The sequence below is a fragment of the Cyprinus carpio genome, chromosome B1 (assembly GCF_018340385.1).
Source record: "Cyprinus carpio isolate SPL01 chromosome B1, ASM1834038v1, whole genome shotgun sequence".
NCBI lineage: Eukaryota > Metazoa > Chordata > Actinopteri > Cypriniformes > Cyprinidae > Cyprinus > Cyprinus carpio.
This window is the reverse complement of record NC_056597.1, coordinates 14,633,751-14,652,743: the sequence shown is the minus strand read 5'-3', so window position 1 is coordinate 14,652,743 and position 18,993 is coordinate 14,633,751. Positions and strand designations below refer to the sequence as shown.

At 37.0% G+C, this 18,993-nt stretch overlaps 1 protein-coding gene across 4 annotated transcripts in view; it reads right to left on the bottom strand.

Annotated features, from left to right (window-relative positions):
* The window catches only part of LOC109082585 (melatonin receptor type 1A-A), a 48,414-nt gene extending 35,044 nt beyond the window's left edge, over positions 1-13,370 (bottom strand). The window contains exons 1-4 of one of the 4 annotated variants that reach the window (XR_006153719.1): positions 12,861-12,999; positions 10,480-10,554; positions 10,244-10,394; positions 7,242-8,012 (exon numbers count right to left, since the gene is read on the bottom strand). Coding sequence is in view for 1 of the 4 variants with exons in the window: in XM_042716675.1 (XP_042572609.1) it covers positions 12,861-13,044 (184 nt within the window). In the remaining 3 variants the exon portion in view is untranslated. Of the gene's footprint in view, positions 1-7,241; positions 8,013-10,243; positions 10,395-10,479; positions 10,555-12,860 lie in introns of those variants that run through there. The other 3 variants (XR_006153718.1, XR_006153720.1, XM_042716675.1) reach the window with 3 other exon arrangements.
* Positions 13,371-18,993: the final 5,623 nt, after the last annotated feature.

Here is an 18,993-nt window from a genome sequence, read left to right as displayed (position 1 = left end):
TGAGGAAGTTCAAAGCTTAATCGCAGCAAGCTGCAAATTGCTTGAAAACAGCATTAATAACACAGCAGGAAAAATTATCACTGACAGTGATGTGGAGCAGACCATTAAAATACTGTACAGGTCAGAGAACCTGACTCTGGAGTTGTTTAATTAACTTTCCAAGCTGACATGCTTATTTAATCCTTGAAAGTTGTTAAGGTAAAGACATTTTGCTTACAAATGGGATAACAGAAAACATCTTTTGTGAAATAGAAATTTGAGATTGCTATTGTTTTTCGGTTTTCAGTTGTAGCAATGCATGCTGACATAATACCACAGCACATACATTTTTTATTTTCATTTGGAAGTTTGGATTTATAATGAATTTTTAATGTTTTTGAAAGAAGTCTCTCTGTTTACCAAGGCTGCATTTATTTAATCAAAAAGTTCCTTGAGCACCAAACCAGAAAGTCAGAATGATTTCTGAGGGCTGACACTGAAGAGTGAAGTAATGACTGCTGAAAATTCAGCTTTACAATCACCGGAATAAATGGCTTTTTAAAATATATTAAAATAGAAAGAGTTTAAAATTGTAAAAATATTTTACACTATTACTGTTTTTAATGTATTTTTGATCAAATAAATGCAGCCTTGGTGAGAATAAGAGACTACTTTAAAAAAAAACACTGATTCCAAACTTTTTACCATTCATTTATATTTGACAAATGAATATAACATTTTATTTTACATTTAAACTTCACCTAAACCTATGCTCTACAAGCCAGCAAAACGCAACACAACTGGATTTTTCTAATTATAAGTCAACAAAGCATCTAACATTCAATGTTTAGGAATCAAAGGTAGACTAAAAACCAGTTTGAAAGATATTGTGTGTGTGTGTGTGTGTGTACTGATCTGCATGTGTGAGACAGAACACCTGAGCTCTACAGGGGGTTACAGATGCAGCCGTGTGTACAAATACAGACACTTGAGCACAGCAGGATGTGACAGAACAGAAACACACATCACCAACTTCCTGAAATTTACCAGCCTCTCAGCACATTATCGCTTACAATGGTTAGAAAAGAAAGACAGGGGACATTGACAGATTGAATGCCCTATATATCCCTCTCCAAACTGGAAAGGGACTGTAAGCACAGAAGAAAAAAATAGTTACAAATAAAGACAAATCAGCATTTGGTCACACTTTATTTTAAGGTCCAATTCTCGCTATTAACAAAACATTGACTATGACTTTTGCCTCAATAAACTCCTAACTTGCTATTATTAATAGTTAGTAAGGTATTTGTTAAGTTTATGTATTCGGTATAAGGGATGCAGAATATGGTCATGCAGAATATGTGCTATATAAGCACTAATTCTGCATTAATAAGCACTAATAAACTGCCAATATATTAATAATAAGCATGCTAATAAGCAGCTAATTAATAGTGAGAATTTGTCCCTAAACTAAGGTATAACCCAGAAGTTATATGATAAGGTTTTAGCACATGGATGTGATTATGATTCCTACTGTGATGTTCCTCATGCTGTTAATAAGCAAATGCATACATGCTGAGGATAACCACATGTAAAAGACAACAACAGTGCAGCAGGTAGTAAAGCGTGATCTAAAGACTATTTTCAGAAGATTGAATGCTTAAAGGAATAGTTCACCCAAAAATGAAAATCTGCTGAAAATGTACTCGCCCTCAGGCTATCCAAGATATTGATTATTTTGTTTCTTAATCAGAACAGATTTGGAGAAATTCAGCATTACATCACCTCATTGAATGGGTGCCATCAAAATGAGAGTACAAACAGCTGATAAAACACCGCAATAATCCACAAGTAATCCACACGACTCTAGTCCATTAATTAATGTGAAGTGAAAAGCTGTGTGCTTGTAAGAAATAAAACATTAAGGCATTTTAACTCTGAACTGTCATGTCTGGCCAAAATAGCCCACAGTGCAAATTTTTTCTTGTAAATGGTGCTTGATCTGCTCATATTACTCTCTTTAAAAAAAAAAATTGTGGATTACTGATGTTTTTATCAGCTGTTTGGACTCTTATTCTGATGGCACCCATTCATTGCAATGGATTCATTGGTGAGTGAGTAACATTCTTCTAAATTTCTCCATTTATGTTCCAATGAAGAAACAAACTCATCTACATATTGGATGGATTGAGGGTGAGTACCTTTTCAGTTAGTTTTAATTTCTGGGAAAACGATTCCTTTAAGATATTTCTAGGAAACCAATCAAATATCACACAGAACAGGCAGTGTTCCATCCTTGGAAGTGGATTAAAAATTCAGCTGAACTGAAATAACTTTTGAGTTTCTCTTAAACGCTAAAGGTTACGATATGGTTAGTGGGGCACACATGAGGAAAGAACTGAAAAGTTCTTACTAAAATGTGCAGAGGGATCAGACTCATGGGGGCATGAAATGAGAGGATGTTTCTTACAGTAGAGTGCACTCTTACCTTAACTCTCCCTTGAAACACACTATATGCCGGTAAAAGATTAGAGTCAAGATGGGACAGTTACCTTGTTCAGCTTATTGCCTAATGAAAATTATTAAGATATTATCTGGAAAATGTTTACTTTGTGTGAAGTTGACAATTAAAGTATTATTAAATGTATTAATATAAAACTTTTGGTAACCACTGTCCTTTGTAGTTATGTTTCAGTACAAACACATATTGTAACCAAGCAAGAATCCCCAGTGTGCTTCCTTCCATGTTGAGTGTAAAAACCTCTCTCAAATCTCAAATCCCTCAGACTATCTTTTTTGAAGCCAGTCCCTCTCCTTTCTCCACTGGACAGGGCTTAAAGTCAAAATGAAACGGAAGTAGGCTGCTGTTGGGATCTTTAATCCTTTCCCTTAAACTCAGCACAGCAGCACACAACCAGTGGTGACCCACCACCGCAAATCCATTTCAATCCACAGAGAACTATAAACACCACGTCTGAGGGCTTGGGCAAGTAATGAATTCAGAGCAGAAAACATACGGGAAAACAAGAGTCAGCCAATACAAACACAGAGTAATCTGTGACAAACAAATTATATCAGGCTTAATGGTGAATGCAGTGGGAGAACACTGTCAACAACTCAAGCAGAAATTAAGCTATACAGCACACATCTAGTAAACCAGTCATCATAAATTTACAATACAATTCAGTTATCAAATACACACATACATTGTTTCTGTGAATTGTAGGGACTTTCCATAGACTTCTATTACTTTTATACTGGCCAAACAATATTTTCTATCCCCTAACCCAACCCTAACCCTAAACCTATAGAAAAACTTTTGCATTGTTACACTTTTAGATAAACATCATTTACTATTTTACTCCCTTACAGACAGCAGCCATCTCTCCACATCTCAGGCGGTCGGCAGCGAGTTTGTCCGCCCCTCCAGCAACTCCAGCCCACCGCCTCGAGCGTCCATGGCGGTAGACTGCTCCACCATGCTCGATGGCACCGCGGATTCACCACAGCGTCGAGGGATCTCTGACCTCCTTCCTCCTGGGTTTCGCCACCAATGTAACAACATTCGTAGGTCGGTAAAGAAGACGGGAACCGGCAAAAATTTAAATATTTTAAATAATAAAATAAACAAACACAAAATAGCATGACAGCCCTGTTGACTGCCGTGCACAAACAGAACCAAAAAACAAAATAAAGTCCAGGCCTGGTCCTCTCTCATCTTGCACTGTCGTTACTCCTCCTTTTATCCTTCCGGGGCTCCTCCGTGGGACTTGAGACCGGTGAGTGGTGCAGGTGTCGCTCATAATCACTTACTCCACCGGCCTCTCTCCGCTCCCACGAGTTTCGGTACCCGGACACCTGCAAACTTGAAACAACTTAAATATTGTTTAATTTGTATATTTGTGCTATTTACGCAATTTCAAACAGGGCCCACGGGTACAACCTGCACCGGGGTGCCGCAAACCCCAGCTGCGGCCCTGCTTAATCCTCGTATGTTTTGTATACTTCTGCTCATGTACGCACTTTAATCACCGTTTTGGTAACATCATGACTTAACTGACCACAACATTGCATGCACGTAGTTTCATTCACACTTTGATATGAAAAGATACAGGCTACTTTGTGAGTGCAACTGAAACATTTTTTGTAGGTTTTTTGGTTAAATCTTTGATATGAAAAGATACAGGCTACTTTGTGAGTGCAACTGAAGAAACATCTCCAGTTTGTGACACTTGAGGCCCACTTAGTAGAAATAAAGATACAGGCTACTTTGTGAGTGCAACTGAATTCACTCCTACAAGCACATTACATGCTTTAAAGAGATATGATGAAAATGAAAATTTGCCATTAATCACTTACCCCCATGTTGTTCCAAACCCGTAAAAGCTTTTTTTAAAGATATTTAGAACACAGATATATAGAACACAATTTAAGATATTTTGGATGAAAACAGGGAGGCTTGTGACTGTCCCATAGACTGCCAAGTAAAATACACTGTCAAGGTCCAGAAACATATGAAAAGCATCGTCAGAATAGTCCATCTGCCATCAGCGGTTCAACTGTAACGTTATGAAGCGACAACAATTTGAATTGAATTTAACTGTCCTAGAATGTTACTATGGCAACTATATTTTAAAGGGGTCATATGATGCGATTTAAATTTTTCCTTTCTCTTTGGAGTTTTACAAGCTCTTGGTGCATAAAGAAGATCTGTAAAGTTGCAAAGACTAAAGTCTCAAATCCAAAGAAATATTCTTTATAAAAGTTAAGGGTCAACCACACCCCCCAAAAAGGCTCGTTCTACCATGCCTTCACCTCTCTAACTCACTATGTGGGAAGATTTGCATAACGCCTCCTAAATGTTCACGGAAAGAGAGAAGGCATAACTTTTTTTTTTCTTCGTTGCCACTGCTGCCATGTTGTGGAGTCGCTGTGTGTTTCTTTGTAAAAGCAAAACTACTTTGTTTGGCCTTCCAAAAGAGGACACGACTAGAAATCAGTGGTTAAGTTGCATTTCAACACTGTTCCAGAACCCAAATATTCAGATGTGTGCTAAGCATTTTATGGAGGATGAGGGCTGTTTCCTGAACCAGTAGCCTGCAAGGCGTCTGTGGTACAACGGCTGTTTCTATAAAGTTGGGCAGTTCAAACTTTGCAAGGACAGTCTGGCACTTCTGACTCACAGCCTGTAGGTACGTTTTTTATATTTAAATAATTTGCCAATGATGATTCAAAAGCGAGTTTTGAGCAGTAGAGTAGGGTTGTTGTTTGTTTCTCAGATCACAAATGCAGACATGGTTTTATGTTTATGCGGTGCGATACGCAACTCGTAAAAAGACAGTATAAGTCATTATAATCAGTAATTATGTCCCCACTGGATGCAACAAATGCCTCGTTTGTAATGGGTTTTATATGTTTTGTCTCATCTAGTGATGTCCGGATCATGAACGAATCTTTTTATTCAACCGGATCTTCTTAGTGAACCAGTCGAACCAGTTCACCAAATCGAACTGAATCGTTTGAAACAGTTTGCGTCTCCAGTACGCACTAATCCACAAATGACTTTGTTATTCGGTTTATAAACGTGCCTTACACTTCCTCTGACGCGAAATAAACCAATATCTCAAGTTATTCAGTTACTCCTAACAGTACATTGACTGAACTGCTAAAAGAGAACTGATGATGGGATGTGCACGAGCAGAGCAGCTGGACTGAGTCTCATGCTGCTGGCCTGGGAGACGGCATAGTATGTTAAGGGGCGTAACATTTCTGTCACACGCTTGAGGCATTTGGCCAATCACAATGCACTGAATAGCTGGCAAACCAGAGCACACCTCGGTTTTCAGACCAATGAGCTTTGTAAAAATTGAAGCGTTTCAGAAGGCAGGGCATAGAGGAGAAACTATAATTAACATTACAGTAGAAACTTTGTTTTTGGTATAATTTAGATTTGTAGAAATTGAAGCGTTTCAGAAGGTACGTCATGACGAGGGAAAAAAACATATATAAGTCGCACCGGACTATAAGTCACATTTATTTAGAACCAAGAAACAAGAGAAAACATTACCGTCTACAGCCACGAGAGGGCGCTCTATGCTGCTCAGTGCACTGTTGACAAGCCTCTCCCGGCAGCGCGTTGTTCAAGCACCCATCTGTGGACTCATTCCTCCAGCTCTGGCCATCTTGCTTTCAGCCCGCGGTTAGCTTTTTTTTGTTTTCTTCATTTGAGTTAGAGTAACCTCTGTTTTACGCCAGTCCCTCACAAGTTTCTCACTCACTCCAAACTTTCTTTCTGCTGCTCGATTACCGTTTTCGGCTGCATATTTTACTATCTGCAGTTTGTAATCTGCAGAATAGGATTTTCTTTTTGGGGGCATTTTATTTGCATTCAGTCTTTCTCAGTTGTCTTTAAGTTAATATTTCGGTTAACAGTTTTCAGTTGTTTTCAGTGGTAGACTACAGGAGCACTGAGCAGCATAGAGCGCCCTCTCGCGGCTGGAGACGGTAATGTTTTCTATTGGTTCATTTCTCTTGGTTCATTTCTCTCGGTTCATTTCTCTCAGTTCATGTCAAATAAATTGATAAATAAGTCGCACCTGACTATAAGTCGCAGGATGAGTAAAATTATTATGGAAAGTGCGACTTATAGTCCGGAAAATACGGTATATGGAAAATAATGTGGTTTTTTAACCCTTAAACCCCATAAACACATTGCATTATACCAAATACACAAAATATTGTTCTTTTTAGCAGCATCATATGACCCCTTTAAAAGAAGCTACATGACTAGGTATCAGAATTATGAGCACTACAAACATTACATTTTAAATAGATGATCCGGAACAATAGAGAGAGAGAGAGAGAGAGAGAGAGAGAGAGCTGTGGAAAATTCATCAGTTGTAAAATTAACTATAGAGAGAGAGAGAAAAAAAACTGTAAGCACAACAGCTGTTTAAGAAATGTTTCTTCAGCACAAAATCAGCATATTATAATCATTTATGGAAAAAAAGAAATTGTGACACTGAAGACTGAAGTGATGGCTGCTAAAAATTCAGCTAAATTAGAAAACATTTATATAAAATTAATAATATTAAATTAATATTATTTCATAATATTTCTGTTTTTCTACTGCATTTTTATTAAATTAATGCAGCACTGATAAGCATAAGAGACTTTTTTCAAAAACATTAAAAAATCTTACTGACTCAACCCCATTTATATTATGTATATGACAAATGACTGACAAATAAATAAATAATATGATTTCTTTGCTTTCATTGCATTAAAAACATTGACACTTGTGGTTGTAAAAAAGGTTCAAAAGCATCTTCGTCCAACTAGTACCATACCGTCTTCACTCCACACAACTCTCTTCACTCAACAGAGGTAAAAGTGTGTTTGTGAACAGTGGTACCAATTGAACAAATACCACTCTAGTGTAAACCTGAAATGTGTGCTAAAGCCTGTGGGTTGCATACAATAAGAGCTCTCTGCAACTACACACACAACGCACATCCTCTTCTGACCTAAAAACAAGGCTCTGGTCGCCCGCTACACGTACAATGACTCGAGAGAGAGACGTCCCAGATTATGGGTGAGCACTGCAATCACACAGGCCGCGGGACAGCACTCCTCCCCCAGCACACACTGTCACTCATTCATCTGGCACTGGAGGACAGCCATATGTCCAGCAGTTGTGGTGGCTGCTTCGATCATTCTGAATTTCAAGGAGGGACTTTGTTTTGGAAGCCTCAGCTGTCTCTGTGGTAATTGTTCATTGTGTGTGTTTGTGTGTGTTTGTGTGCGTGTGTGTGTGTGTGTGTGTGTGTGTGTGTGTGTGTGTTTTGTGCATTTCTTCAGATGTCAAGCCAGTCCAGCAGGTGCAGAGTGGACAGGGGAGTCCACTGTAAAATTGTGTCCCTGTTGTGTCAAAACCAGGTGTGACTTCCAACATAAAGTAGCACCTTTAAGTGAGACAATCCACACTAAATGAAAACAGTGACTGCCATTTATAAATGTGTTGTCAGATTTATCTGTCAAAAAAACAAACAAACCGTCAAGTAGGGAGCTAATGTGAATAATGTTGTCTTTAAAAAAAAAAAAAAAAAAAAAAAAGACGATCTCTATTTGACAAACTACATTATATCTCCTGTATATTGTTGAATTTAAATGTGTGTGAGTGTGGTGGTATAGTTGTTTTATTTCAGTATTTTGTTCTTTTAATTGTGATGATTGATGATTTTAGCTCACATTTAACAAGAACCCACTAATTCACTCAACAAATCAGAATATGGTGAGAATGTTGAGTTTGTTTAGTATATGGTCCTGCAAAGGTTTCCTGAGCCCTCGAAATGGTCTCTCAGTTTAGTTCACTAGGCTACACAATCATGGGGATGGGTGATGATCTCTCAACAAATTAGAATATGGTCATTGACACCCTTCACGAGGAGGGTAAGCCACAAACATTCATTGCCAAAGAAGCTGGCTGTTCACAGAGTGCTGTATCCAAGCATGTTAACAGAAAGTTGAGTGGAAGGAAAAAGTGTGGAAGAAAAAGATGCACAACCAACCGAGAGAACCGCAGCCTTGTGAGGATTGTCAAGCAAAATCGATTCAAGAATTTGAGAGAACTTCACAAGGAATGGACTGAGGCTGGGGTCAAGGCATACAGACGTGTCAAGGAATTTGGCTACAGTTGTCGTATTCCTCTTGTTAAGCCACTCCTGAACCACAGACAACGTCAGAGGCATCTTACCTGGGCTAAGTAGAAGAAGAACTAGACTTTTGCCCAGTGGTCCAAAGTCCTCTTTTCAGATAAGAGCAAGTTTTGTATTTCATTTGGAAACCAAGGTCCTAGAGTCTGGAGGAAGGGTGGAGATGCTCATAGTTCAAGCTCAAGTTGCTTGAGGTCCAGTGTTAAGTTTCCACAGTCTGTGATGATTTGGGGTGCAATGTCATCTGCTGGTGTTGGTCCATTGTGTTTTTTGAAAACCAAAGTCAATGCACCCATTTCCCAAGAAATTTTGGAGCACTTCATGCTTCCTTCTGCTGACGAGCTTTTTGAAGATGCTGATTTCATTTTCCAGCAGGATTTGGCACCTGCCACACTGCCAAAAGCACCAAAAGTTGGTTAAATGACCATGGAGTTGGTGTGCTTGACTGGCCAGCAAACTCACCAGACCTGAACCCCATAGAGCAGGCTTATTAAAATCTTACCCTCGAGGGCCAGTGCACTACAGAGTTTAGCTCCAACCCTGATCAAACTCACCTACCTGTGATTTTCTAATGATCCTGAAGACTCTGATTAGCATGCTCAGGTGTGTTTGTTTAGGGTTGGAGCTAAACTCTGCAGTGCACTGGCCCTCGAGGGTAAGATTTGAATAACCCTGCCATAGAGAATCTATGGGGTATTGTCAAGAGGAAAATGAGAAACAAGAGACCAAAAAATGCAGATGAGCTGAAGGCCACTGTCAAAGAAATCTGGGCTTCCATATCACCTCCATGCCACGCCGAATTGAGGCAGTAATTAAAGCATATGGAGCCCCTACCAAGTATTGAGTGCATGTACAGTAAATGAACATACTTTCCAGAAGGAAATTTATTGGTCTTATGAAGTATTCTAATTTGTTGATATTTGAATTGTGAATTGGAGGGTTTTTGTTAAATGTGAGCCAAAATCATCACAATTAAAAGAACCAAACAATTAAACTACTTCAGTCTATGTGCACTGAATTTATTTATTACACGAGTTTCACAATTTGAGTTGAATTACTGAAATAAATGAACTTTTCCACGACATTCTAATTTATCGAGATGCACCTGTATAAAGTGCTCAAGTACTCAGAAACTTAATATTTGCTTTAAACATGTAGAGTAATTGACAATCAATCAATCAAACAATCAATTAATCAATAAATCAACCAACCAATCAATATGATACTGAAAAGGAATAACATCAATCTCGCTTCTAAATTGCAAACTGAAAAGTCAAAAAGGGTGTATAAGATACAGTGTCACAAATAAGCCAACTGCATCTTTATAATGTAAACGGTTGGTTCTTTTTTGTTGTTGTTGTTGTTTTGTTTTTTTTGTTTTTTAAATAAACAATTATTATTTTAATTAATGTTTGATGAATTGGCCTTACTAATTAAATAACTGTTGATCATAAATGACTAATATGGATTAGACATTTTCTAGCATCCATTCAACAATAACTAACATTTTTGTCAGGATGTTTCTTCAATCTTATCATGGTCTCTCTTACCTGTTCTTATATTTTCCCTAATGAAAAAGTTTGCAATCTCTCTGACACTCTCTTTTTTCCAGATGAGCAACTACAGGTATCTGGTCTTCCACTCTCTGTCTCAAGGGCTTCCTATCTTTTCCAAGGAGTCAATAACACTCTTCCTACCCACCTGACAAAAAGTTCAAATTCAGATACATGACACTGCTTTTAAAAACCAAGAAATTATCATAGCAGTTTGCATTTGATTTACTCACCTCTTAAAATATGTAGGTTATCACTACTAATCCAGGTTCATCACTGGATTCTTGTAAAACAGCATCTGTGGATGGCTTCTCAAACAGTAAATTATTTACAGTTGCTAATAAATAACTCATTATCCCAAATAACTCAAGAAGTAAATATAAATGCAATATCAAATGTGCGCATTTGCTGTGAAACAATGTCTGTGGCACAAGGATTTATCAGTGTCATATTATGCATTGAGTAAGCACGTGTATATTTGATTCGTTTGATTGTTGTGGATTAAAATTTAATAGAGGATTAAAACTGTCATTCCAAATGAATGGAAGCATGAATCACATGTTCCCTAGGCGAATTAGAGATGCACATGTGGCTAGAGCGGTCAGCGCAAAGGCACACGGGAACTGACAGTAGGGAGTGCGTGAACTTGGAATTGGAATAGAAACAGCCTCCACCTGCACGCGAGCTGGACAAACTTGAGTGCGCAGATATGCATCACGCTATTTCCATAACTTTCTTACGTCCCAAATGTCCACGCTCCCAACACACATTTAATGAGTGCCTTGGAAAAATATCAAGATCCATAATGTGGGTCAAAGCTTCATTAAATTGAGGCCGCTGTTTTTCTAACGAATTTATATGAGTCATGTTTTCCAATAGGCCTACTCATCTGTTAATATTCAGATTTTGGACAGGTTTTCTAATCGAGTGTTATTTTCCCACACTGTGATTGACAGTACATGAAACACAATCCCATGGCACATCATACTCATGTGGACAGATGAATGCCAAAATAAACTGCCATATATCCGGAACAGCACGTCAATCAAATCCAACGAACGTGTTCATTTTCCCTAATATAACCAAACAGCCTCTCTGTGTGCAGATCAGAGTTTAAAGCTTGGATATGTGCATAGTAACTCTCACAGGATGAAGCAGCAAAAAAGAGGGAAGACCCAAAGCACAGCTGCTGACAGGTACACAGATATCGAGTCCCCAAAATAACTCATTTAACTCGTTCAGCACTGAATATTTTCCAGGGACACACACACACACATACACACAAAATGTATATAGATATAGTTTGTACTGACCAAAAAATATGTTTACGATCATTTTAACAGTTATTTGTAATGTCTATTATATGGAAAATCATGGAATTAAAAGCATCATAAATACTAAATAGACCAAAATCTGGGATTCAGTTACTGATTCCGAATGGTTTTATGAATGGTTTTATATATATATATATATATATATATATATATATATATATATATATAGTGGACAAGCATGTACACAGGGAGAATCACTAGGCTGGAGTAACAAGTTTGGGGTTGAAGGTTCAGTGATGATGGCCCTTGGATTGCCTTCCGTGGGGTTCAAACCTGCAACCTTTCACTGACTATCTCAAGTTTCGTTTTTTTTTTTTTTTTTTTTTTTTGTGAAAAAAATGAAATTGACAAAGCATGAAGAAGTGTTGCTAAAAATGCCCACTGCTGTTGCTGTTAGAAAATGGTTTTGAAAATAAAAAATATAATAACCTTTGTCAGAAATGAAAGACACTCAAATGTGATGGAGATTGGGCAAAATGTGAAATCTGAAATGTAGCTACTGAAATCATATATTATTGTTTTGCAATTGTACAGTAGCCTACATTTTTGTTACAAGAGACATCAGACTCTACCTTTTATTAAATTATGACTTATTTTGCTAATGGTACCTCTAAAGTTCATTTTAAAACAGAAGGAGTGATGTAACTTTAATAACAAAATTCATCCAAAAAACATGATGTCCATTGGCCATATTACATTTTAAAGTTATAATAGTATTAACGAGGTGTGTTTACAAGTTATTCAGCAATTAGATGTTAAGTACATGTCGTTAATTGGTACTATATATTTATAATTACACTGTAACATGAACTCTGGAATGTACAGTTTAGAATCAACGTTTTATTTGCTAAAAAAATATATATTATATATTTATAATTACACTGTAGATTTATATATGTATTTTTATGTTTATATATATATATTTTCTAGTTGGTATTCCTGTTCATTATAATGATACTTTTGCAAATGGTCACGCCCACTTTTAAAGTATAAAGTGCAATTTGGTTGTATTTGAATCTAATTTTTCAGTATATTAACGTTAAGGGGAAACGTTGGTCTACAGATTTCGACACAACACCTGCGATGCGATTTCAGGGAAACACGAAACCTGCGCGTGTATCAGAGAAGCTTGCGCGCGCTCCTTTCTGATTCCTGCCTGTCAGTGTTATTGTTTGGTGTATCCTCTTGTCTTCACGCCTCACACGCAACATTTTAGCAGTTCGTGTGAAATATATGTGACACGCGTGTCAAACCTGTGCAAGCTCGCGCGCACAACTCACCTGCGTTCCGAAGTTTCTTGTTTCTGTAGACGGAGAAAATCACCAGCAGGTTTCCTAAAATATCCACCACTATAGTGAATATGAGGAAACACCCGAGAGTTGTAGTGACCCAGGGCGGCCGGTGAAGTGCTTGCTCGCTAGGGTCCAGTGCAGAGCTGTTCAGAGAACTCCCATTCATAAACATTGTATATCTTCATGAAACTTTTCTTAGTCAACAAAATAAACCGTGCAGTTCAGGTGGCGCGCGTCTCTCCGATGGGATGTCATCTCTTCGTGAGGCCCCGGACAACTTTCCTCGGTTCTTTCGTCGGGGCTTTCGTGTGTCGTGGTCTGCACTTTTATGGCTATGTGTGCACCCATCACAACGTTGCTACATGACATCCACGGGCAACTTCAAAGCTCCTGTGAACATGCGAATAACTGCAGCGTTGTGTGTGTTGCCACCCTGTGGTCGTCATCGGTAATGTTGCCTTCATTCACCCATGTCATCTCTATGAGACCCTTTTCATCCCCTCATTCATTATTATTTATCTGAACTAAAAGAAGCTTTAATTCCGTTTTCATTGCTCCATTCAGGAAAATGTAGAATCCGTGATACGTGTGTGTGTGTGTGTGTGTGTGTGTGTGTGTGTGTGTGTGTGTGTGTGTGTGTGTGTGTGTGTGTGTTGAATAGATAGATAGATAGATAGATAGATAGATAGATAGATAGATAGATAGATCATATCATTTAAAAAAACCATTATTCCATCAAATTCCGCAAAACACTGCCAGTGTTTACCCTTGTTTTACCATTTGTTTGTCTCTGTGCATTACGGCAAGTCTGTCCATTTTGGCTTCTGAATTGAGTGGATTACTGCCTGTCCACTTTTCCTCCAATGCTTCAAGAAACCTACCAGCAAAGCTACCTGAAAAACTTTACGCAAGCGCACCTAGGGCAAAAGCTGCTTTAAACGCAAAGGATGGTCACACCAAATGTTGATTTAATTTAGGTAATAGAAGTTAATTGATAAAGAAAATGTATTTATGACATTATTTTTGACAGCATCCTCATTTTACAGCATTTGCACAACTGCCTATACTGTTGCTTTGCAGGTAGGTTTCTTAAAGCATATTGGAGATGTTGCCACAGTTTTTCTGAATTTAGATCTTTGTGGAGCACTGGCTGTTCTCATATACACTGCGTGTATATTATTAGGCACGTTAATATACTGATGATATTTTTTTTTTCCCAAACACATTTTACTCATTACAAACCACATCAATCCTAATAACTATTGACTCATTTTATCTGTAAAAGAAAACATGCCTAAAAATTTTGCACACCTGAATATAAGGAGTTTTTAACTTCCAGCCTTCATGGACAATTATATATCACTTTTAAATGATTAAATACTAAATTAATAGTAGTTATAAAGATTGATGGTTTGGAATTGGTAAAATGTGCTTGGAAAAAAATATCATCAGAATATCAACGTGCCTAATAATTATGCACGCGGTGTATACTATACTGGGAGTGTCCATAATTTTTTATATAATTTATGCATATATATATTGATTTTCTTTATTTTACATTTTATTTGAAAGGTATTTTAAGTGCACATCTTTACTTTTTTTTTAATAAATATGTAAATAAATAAAATATGCTCGGTATGAAGATATTTGGGCGTGGATGTTGTATATTGTTTTTTTTTATTTTACAACAGAACAAAATAATAATTGAAGTGCACTGGACAGTGGTAGGGTGAGAGCTAGAGGCAGAGGATTCTATGACGGCACTCATACAGTCTCATCCCCTTTTGTGACTGTAACCTAAATACTTAAAACGTCTCAAGGAGAGGAGGCTGTCTCCTCGCCTTCAGTTCAAAAACCTGAGCTTGTGATGTCCCATCAGCACTCTACCCCCAGCAGAACTCAGATGTATCCACTGTTCAAGCAGCATGTCAGCCTCCAGCCATTACGATGCAATTTTAATGCAGTGCTGCGCTGTTAATGGCTCCAGTCATGAAGGCAGTTAATTACAGTGTCTCTCTCTCTCGCGCCATCTCTCTTCCAACTGTCAGGTGGTCTAAAGGGAGACTTAACTGTGAAAGATTTTTACATTTACACTATACTTGTATAGTGTGTATAGTGACATGACATGACAAAAACAAATCAATAATGCTGGATGTCTGTTTGGAGAGCTGAAGTTCACTGTAAAACCTTTACAGAGACCTTTGGACCTCAGATTTGAGGTAAATTAACTTTGAACCTCAACAGAAAGATGCAAAGACAACTTTGTTTTACGGCATAAGGTGAATGTCGCATTAAACCTGCACTTGAATACTTTTACCAACTTTTGTATTTAATGTATGGATTGTTTACTAGACTTTCGTATGAAATTAAAATCCATAAAAATATTACATTTAAAATGTGACAATCTAAACAAATAAATATTAATCTTAAAAAAATTATTATGATGTGAAATTGATTCTATTAATGTTCACAAAATTTAATCTGTCCCTCAGTTCTGACATAATTATAGACCACTAATAGCCAAAATGTTGTCACAGAAGTGAACAGGACCAGAAGAGACTAAGAAACTAATGCTAATGTTCATTTTAGCATCTTAGTTTCTATTATTATTTCTTAGTAAAGTTGTGTTTTTGTTGTTGTTGTTTTTTAAAGAGTAATATTTTAATATCTCTAATTTTGTTTCTGTGATTATCCATCTTATTTTAATCTCAAAAACATACCATGTGGGAGACAGCAAGACAACGCTAAAGCCTTCACCCACCTGTCACAGCCACAGGACACCATCACCCATTTGTGTGTGTGTGTGTGTGTGTGTGTGTGTGTGTGTGTGTGTGTGTGTGTGTGTGTGTGTGTGTGTGTGTGTGTGTGTGTGTGTGTGTGGCTGCAGGAGGAACACATGAGAGTCATAAATCAGAACCACATTAATAAATAATGACATGCCTTATGCTCAAAACCATGAGACAATAAAATAATCTGATCTTGGCTTCACTCTAGATTAAATATGAGCTTCAAATTCACATGTGCAAACATGTGAGCCAGTGTTCTTATATCAGTAATCAGGAGCTGCTGTTGCTGACCTTTCTTTGACCTCCAAATTATTTCTTATTATAGTAGCACAGTAAACTTTGCCATCTACTGGTGAATGACTGGCATAGAATGCTATAACACATTTAGGACATCACTAACTTACTACCGAGACAAAAATACTAAAATATGCGCTGTATACAGTACAACATAATGATAAGATTAAAAGATGATACTTACATAAATGCATTTTTCCACATTAAAATAGAATGTGGAATTTTCTCTCTGTCTCTCTCTCTCCCTCTCTCTCCAGCTGTTTCCCACTGCACTTTATGTTTTGAGCTTTAAGCGTCAATAAATATGATGCAATAGCGCCCTCTGCTGTTTGTCACACTATGGTGCATCTGCCTTACCTAACGGTGCAGTGGACCGAGGCTGCTTGAGAACTTTTTAGGCTTTTTTGAGGCAAAAGATTTGTTCAGGAAAGAAATGTATGCAATGGATGTTAGGCAGATGGTGAGAAGAAAACAGAAGAGAGAGTTGTGCTACTTCACAGCAGATCTGAAAATGACAAAACATTTAAAGAATAATTAGATTAAAATATAATCAAATACAAAGGAATAGTTCAACTGCATTTAATTTAAGTATTTTCAATTATGCAAAGCAATTTAACTCATACCAATGTTTAAATTAATAGTATACCCCCACTGGACAGTGGTAGGGTGAGAGTGTGAAATTCGCCTTAGCAAGTCAAAGGAGATGGACATTTTATTCCAGAAATGGATAGAGCATTCTAGGTTTTAAGTTAAAAACATTTTAATGATGAATTTATTACAAACTCGCAGCTTTTATGTCGTGTTGATTACTTGTGGATTTTTGTAATGCTGTTTCCATCACTTTTCTATTACAGAATGCTATTAAACTCGGGCACAGTGCACATAAACAGTGCACAATTTGAGATGTGATGGAAATGTTTATGACAACTCAGTTAAGTGAAAAAAGTGGCATTGGAATCTAATTGCAGACTGTCATTTTTCATATCCAATATGTTGTCTCAATGCTTAGAATTATTTTTGCATGGCCATAATTGGAATATCATTCTGACAGAAGCAAAATAAATAAATACTGTTCTTGCAGTAGGAAATTGCTGACTGGTTCCATCATCTGCAGTATATGAAAAATGCTTGAGCCCAGCAGAAAATCACAGGAGACATCAACAGTCCATTCTTACCCTGTCATTCTGACCTCCAGCATCTCCACTGCACACAGATCATCTGCTCTGCTTCACAAACACTCCATGCTGGAATGCTGGATGTGTTTCCATGAACCTCCAGATATATAATATTATGCATGTCACGTCTTACATATACAATTCCAAAAATAATTGAATTTACCTGGATTTTCAATCATAGAATTCTTTATAATGACTTCAAGAAAGTGATTTATATGTGACATTCCTGAATATTAAACGTAAATCCAAAGGTTGCACAAACTTTTTCCATTAGCTATACATATGCCTTGGAGAGACGTATGGAGAAAGCCAATAAATTAAGTCTGCAGACATCTAAGAAGAGTCACAGACATGCCTTTGAAGTATTTTTTCCTGTACATTCGCCCATATTTCTTTACAGACCTCTGAGCTTCTGCTGGGTGTGGGAAAAACCTGTTAATGAGAGTCATTTCCTGTGAAGTCATTCAAACTCAGTGCAGTGCTGAGGTACAGTACAGTGTATCCAGACATTTGAAGGCAGTGCAGCATTAGATCAGACAGCAGTGTTGAACGGGCAGTGTTTCACCAAAATTAAAAAAAAAATAGTTGGAAGATGTTTTGAAGATGGAACCACCCTGCAAGAGACCCAGATGCTCCTTCTCCACTTCTTCTGTTAATGTTTATTAAAAGAATCTGTATATTATTTATGCTTCATGTCCATTTCATGGAAACAAGTTCATTTCATTTTGACACCCTCTAAATTGATGTAAGTTCTGTGCTATACTTTACAGCAAAAAAAAAATAAAAATTATATTTTTCTGACCAAAATATATTTAGAAAATATTCTGAATGAATGTTGTAAACAGTATAGTATTTAAATATATTTCTAAACTTTTAGATACATTTCTTTAAAGTTTCAAGTCCCCCCAAAAAAAAAAAAAATAGAAAATGTACTTTAAAATTTGAAAATGGCAATAAAATTTGTTTTAATTCTTAAATTCCATTCTGGATGAACTCAAAATGTATTGAATGTAATGAGGAGAGCAAAATGTAATGGGGATAACTTTACTTGTAAAATATTTTTTGGCCATTTTTGTATATTTACAATTAATTTACAAATGAATCTGAAAATATATTGTTTTTGCTGTATGGAACTAGTAGGAACAAACAGACATATTGTGTCACTAAAAAACATTATAAAGCATTGAAACACAATGCTTATTTACATTTGCTTTCAGGCTGTTTCTAGAACAATATACTGTAGATATAGATAAGCCACAGTATTTCACTGTGAACTTTGTGACAGAAGGTGATCGTCCTCAAATGATTGTCCTGTCAGCCATGGGCAACATTAATATTTGTCTTTGTGAACTAGCACTGCAGTCAGGGACATTTTCTTCTCTCTACGGGTGATGTGAGGTTGGTATACTGTATAAGAACACTTACTGTGGTGATGTATGGTGAAAGTGACTGAATGACAATCTCTGGGACTACATCCGTTTGCAGCACTGCTGTGATATACTCACCCTCAGGCCGTCTAAGATGTAGATGATTTTGTTTCTTCAAATTTGGAGAAATTCATTATTACATCACTTACCAACTGATCCTCTGCAGTGAATGGGTGCCGTTAGAAAGAGAGTTTAAACAGCTGATAAAAAGAAGTAATTCACACTACTCTAGTCCATGAATTTATGTATTGTGAAGCAAAAAAGCTGTGTGTTTGTAATCCATCATTAAAGCGTTTTAACTTTAAATCATCACTTGTTTTTTTTTGTTTTGTTTTTTTTGTGTGTGTTATTAGCCTTTCTATATATATAAATTCTATACGTTAATTTTATGTCCTACGCATCTGTAATCCATGGGGCAAGAAGTCCCTGTATGTGTTTT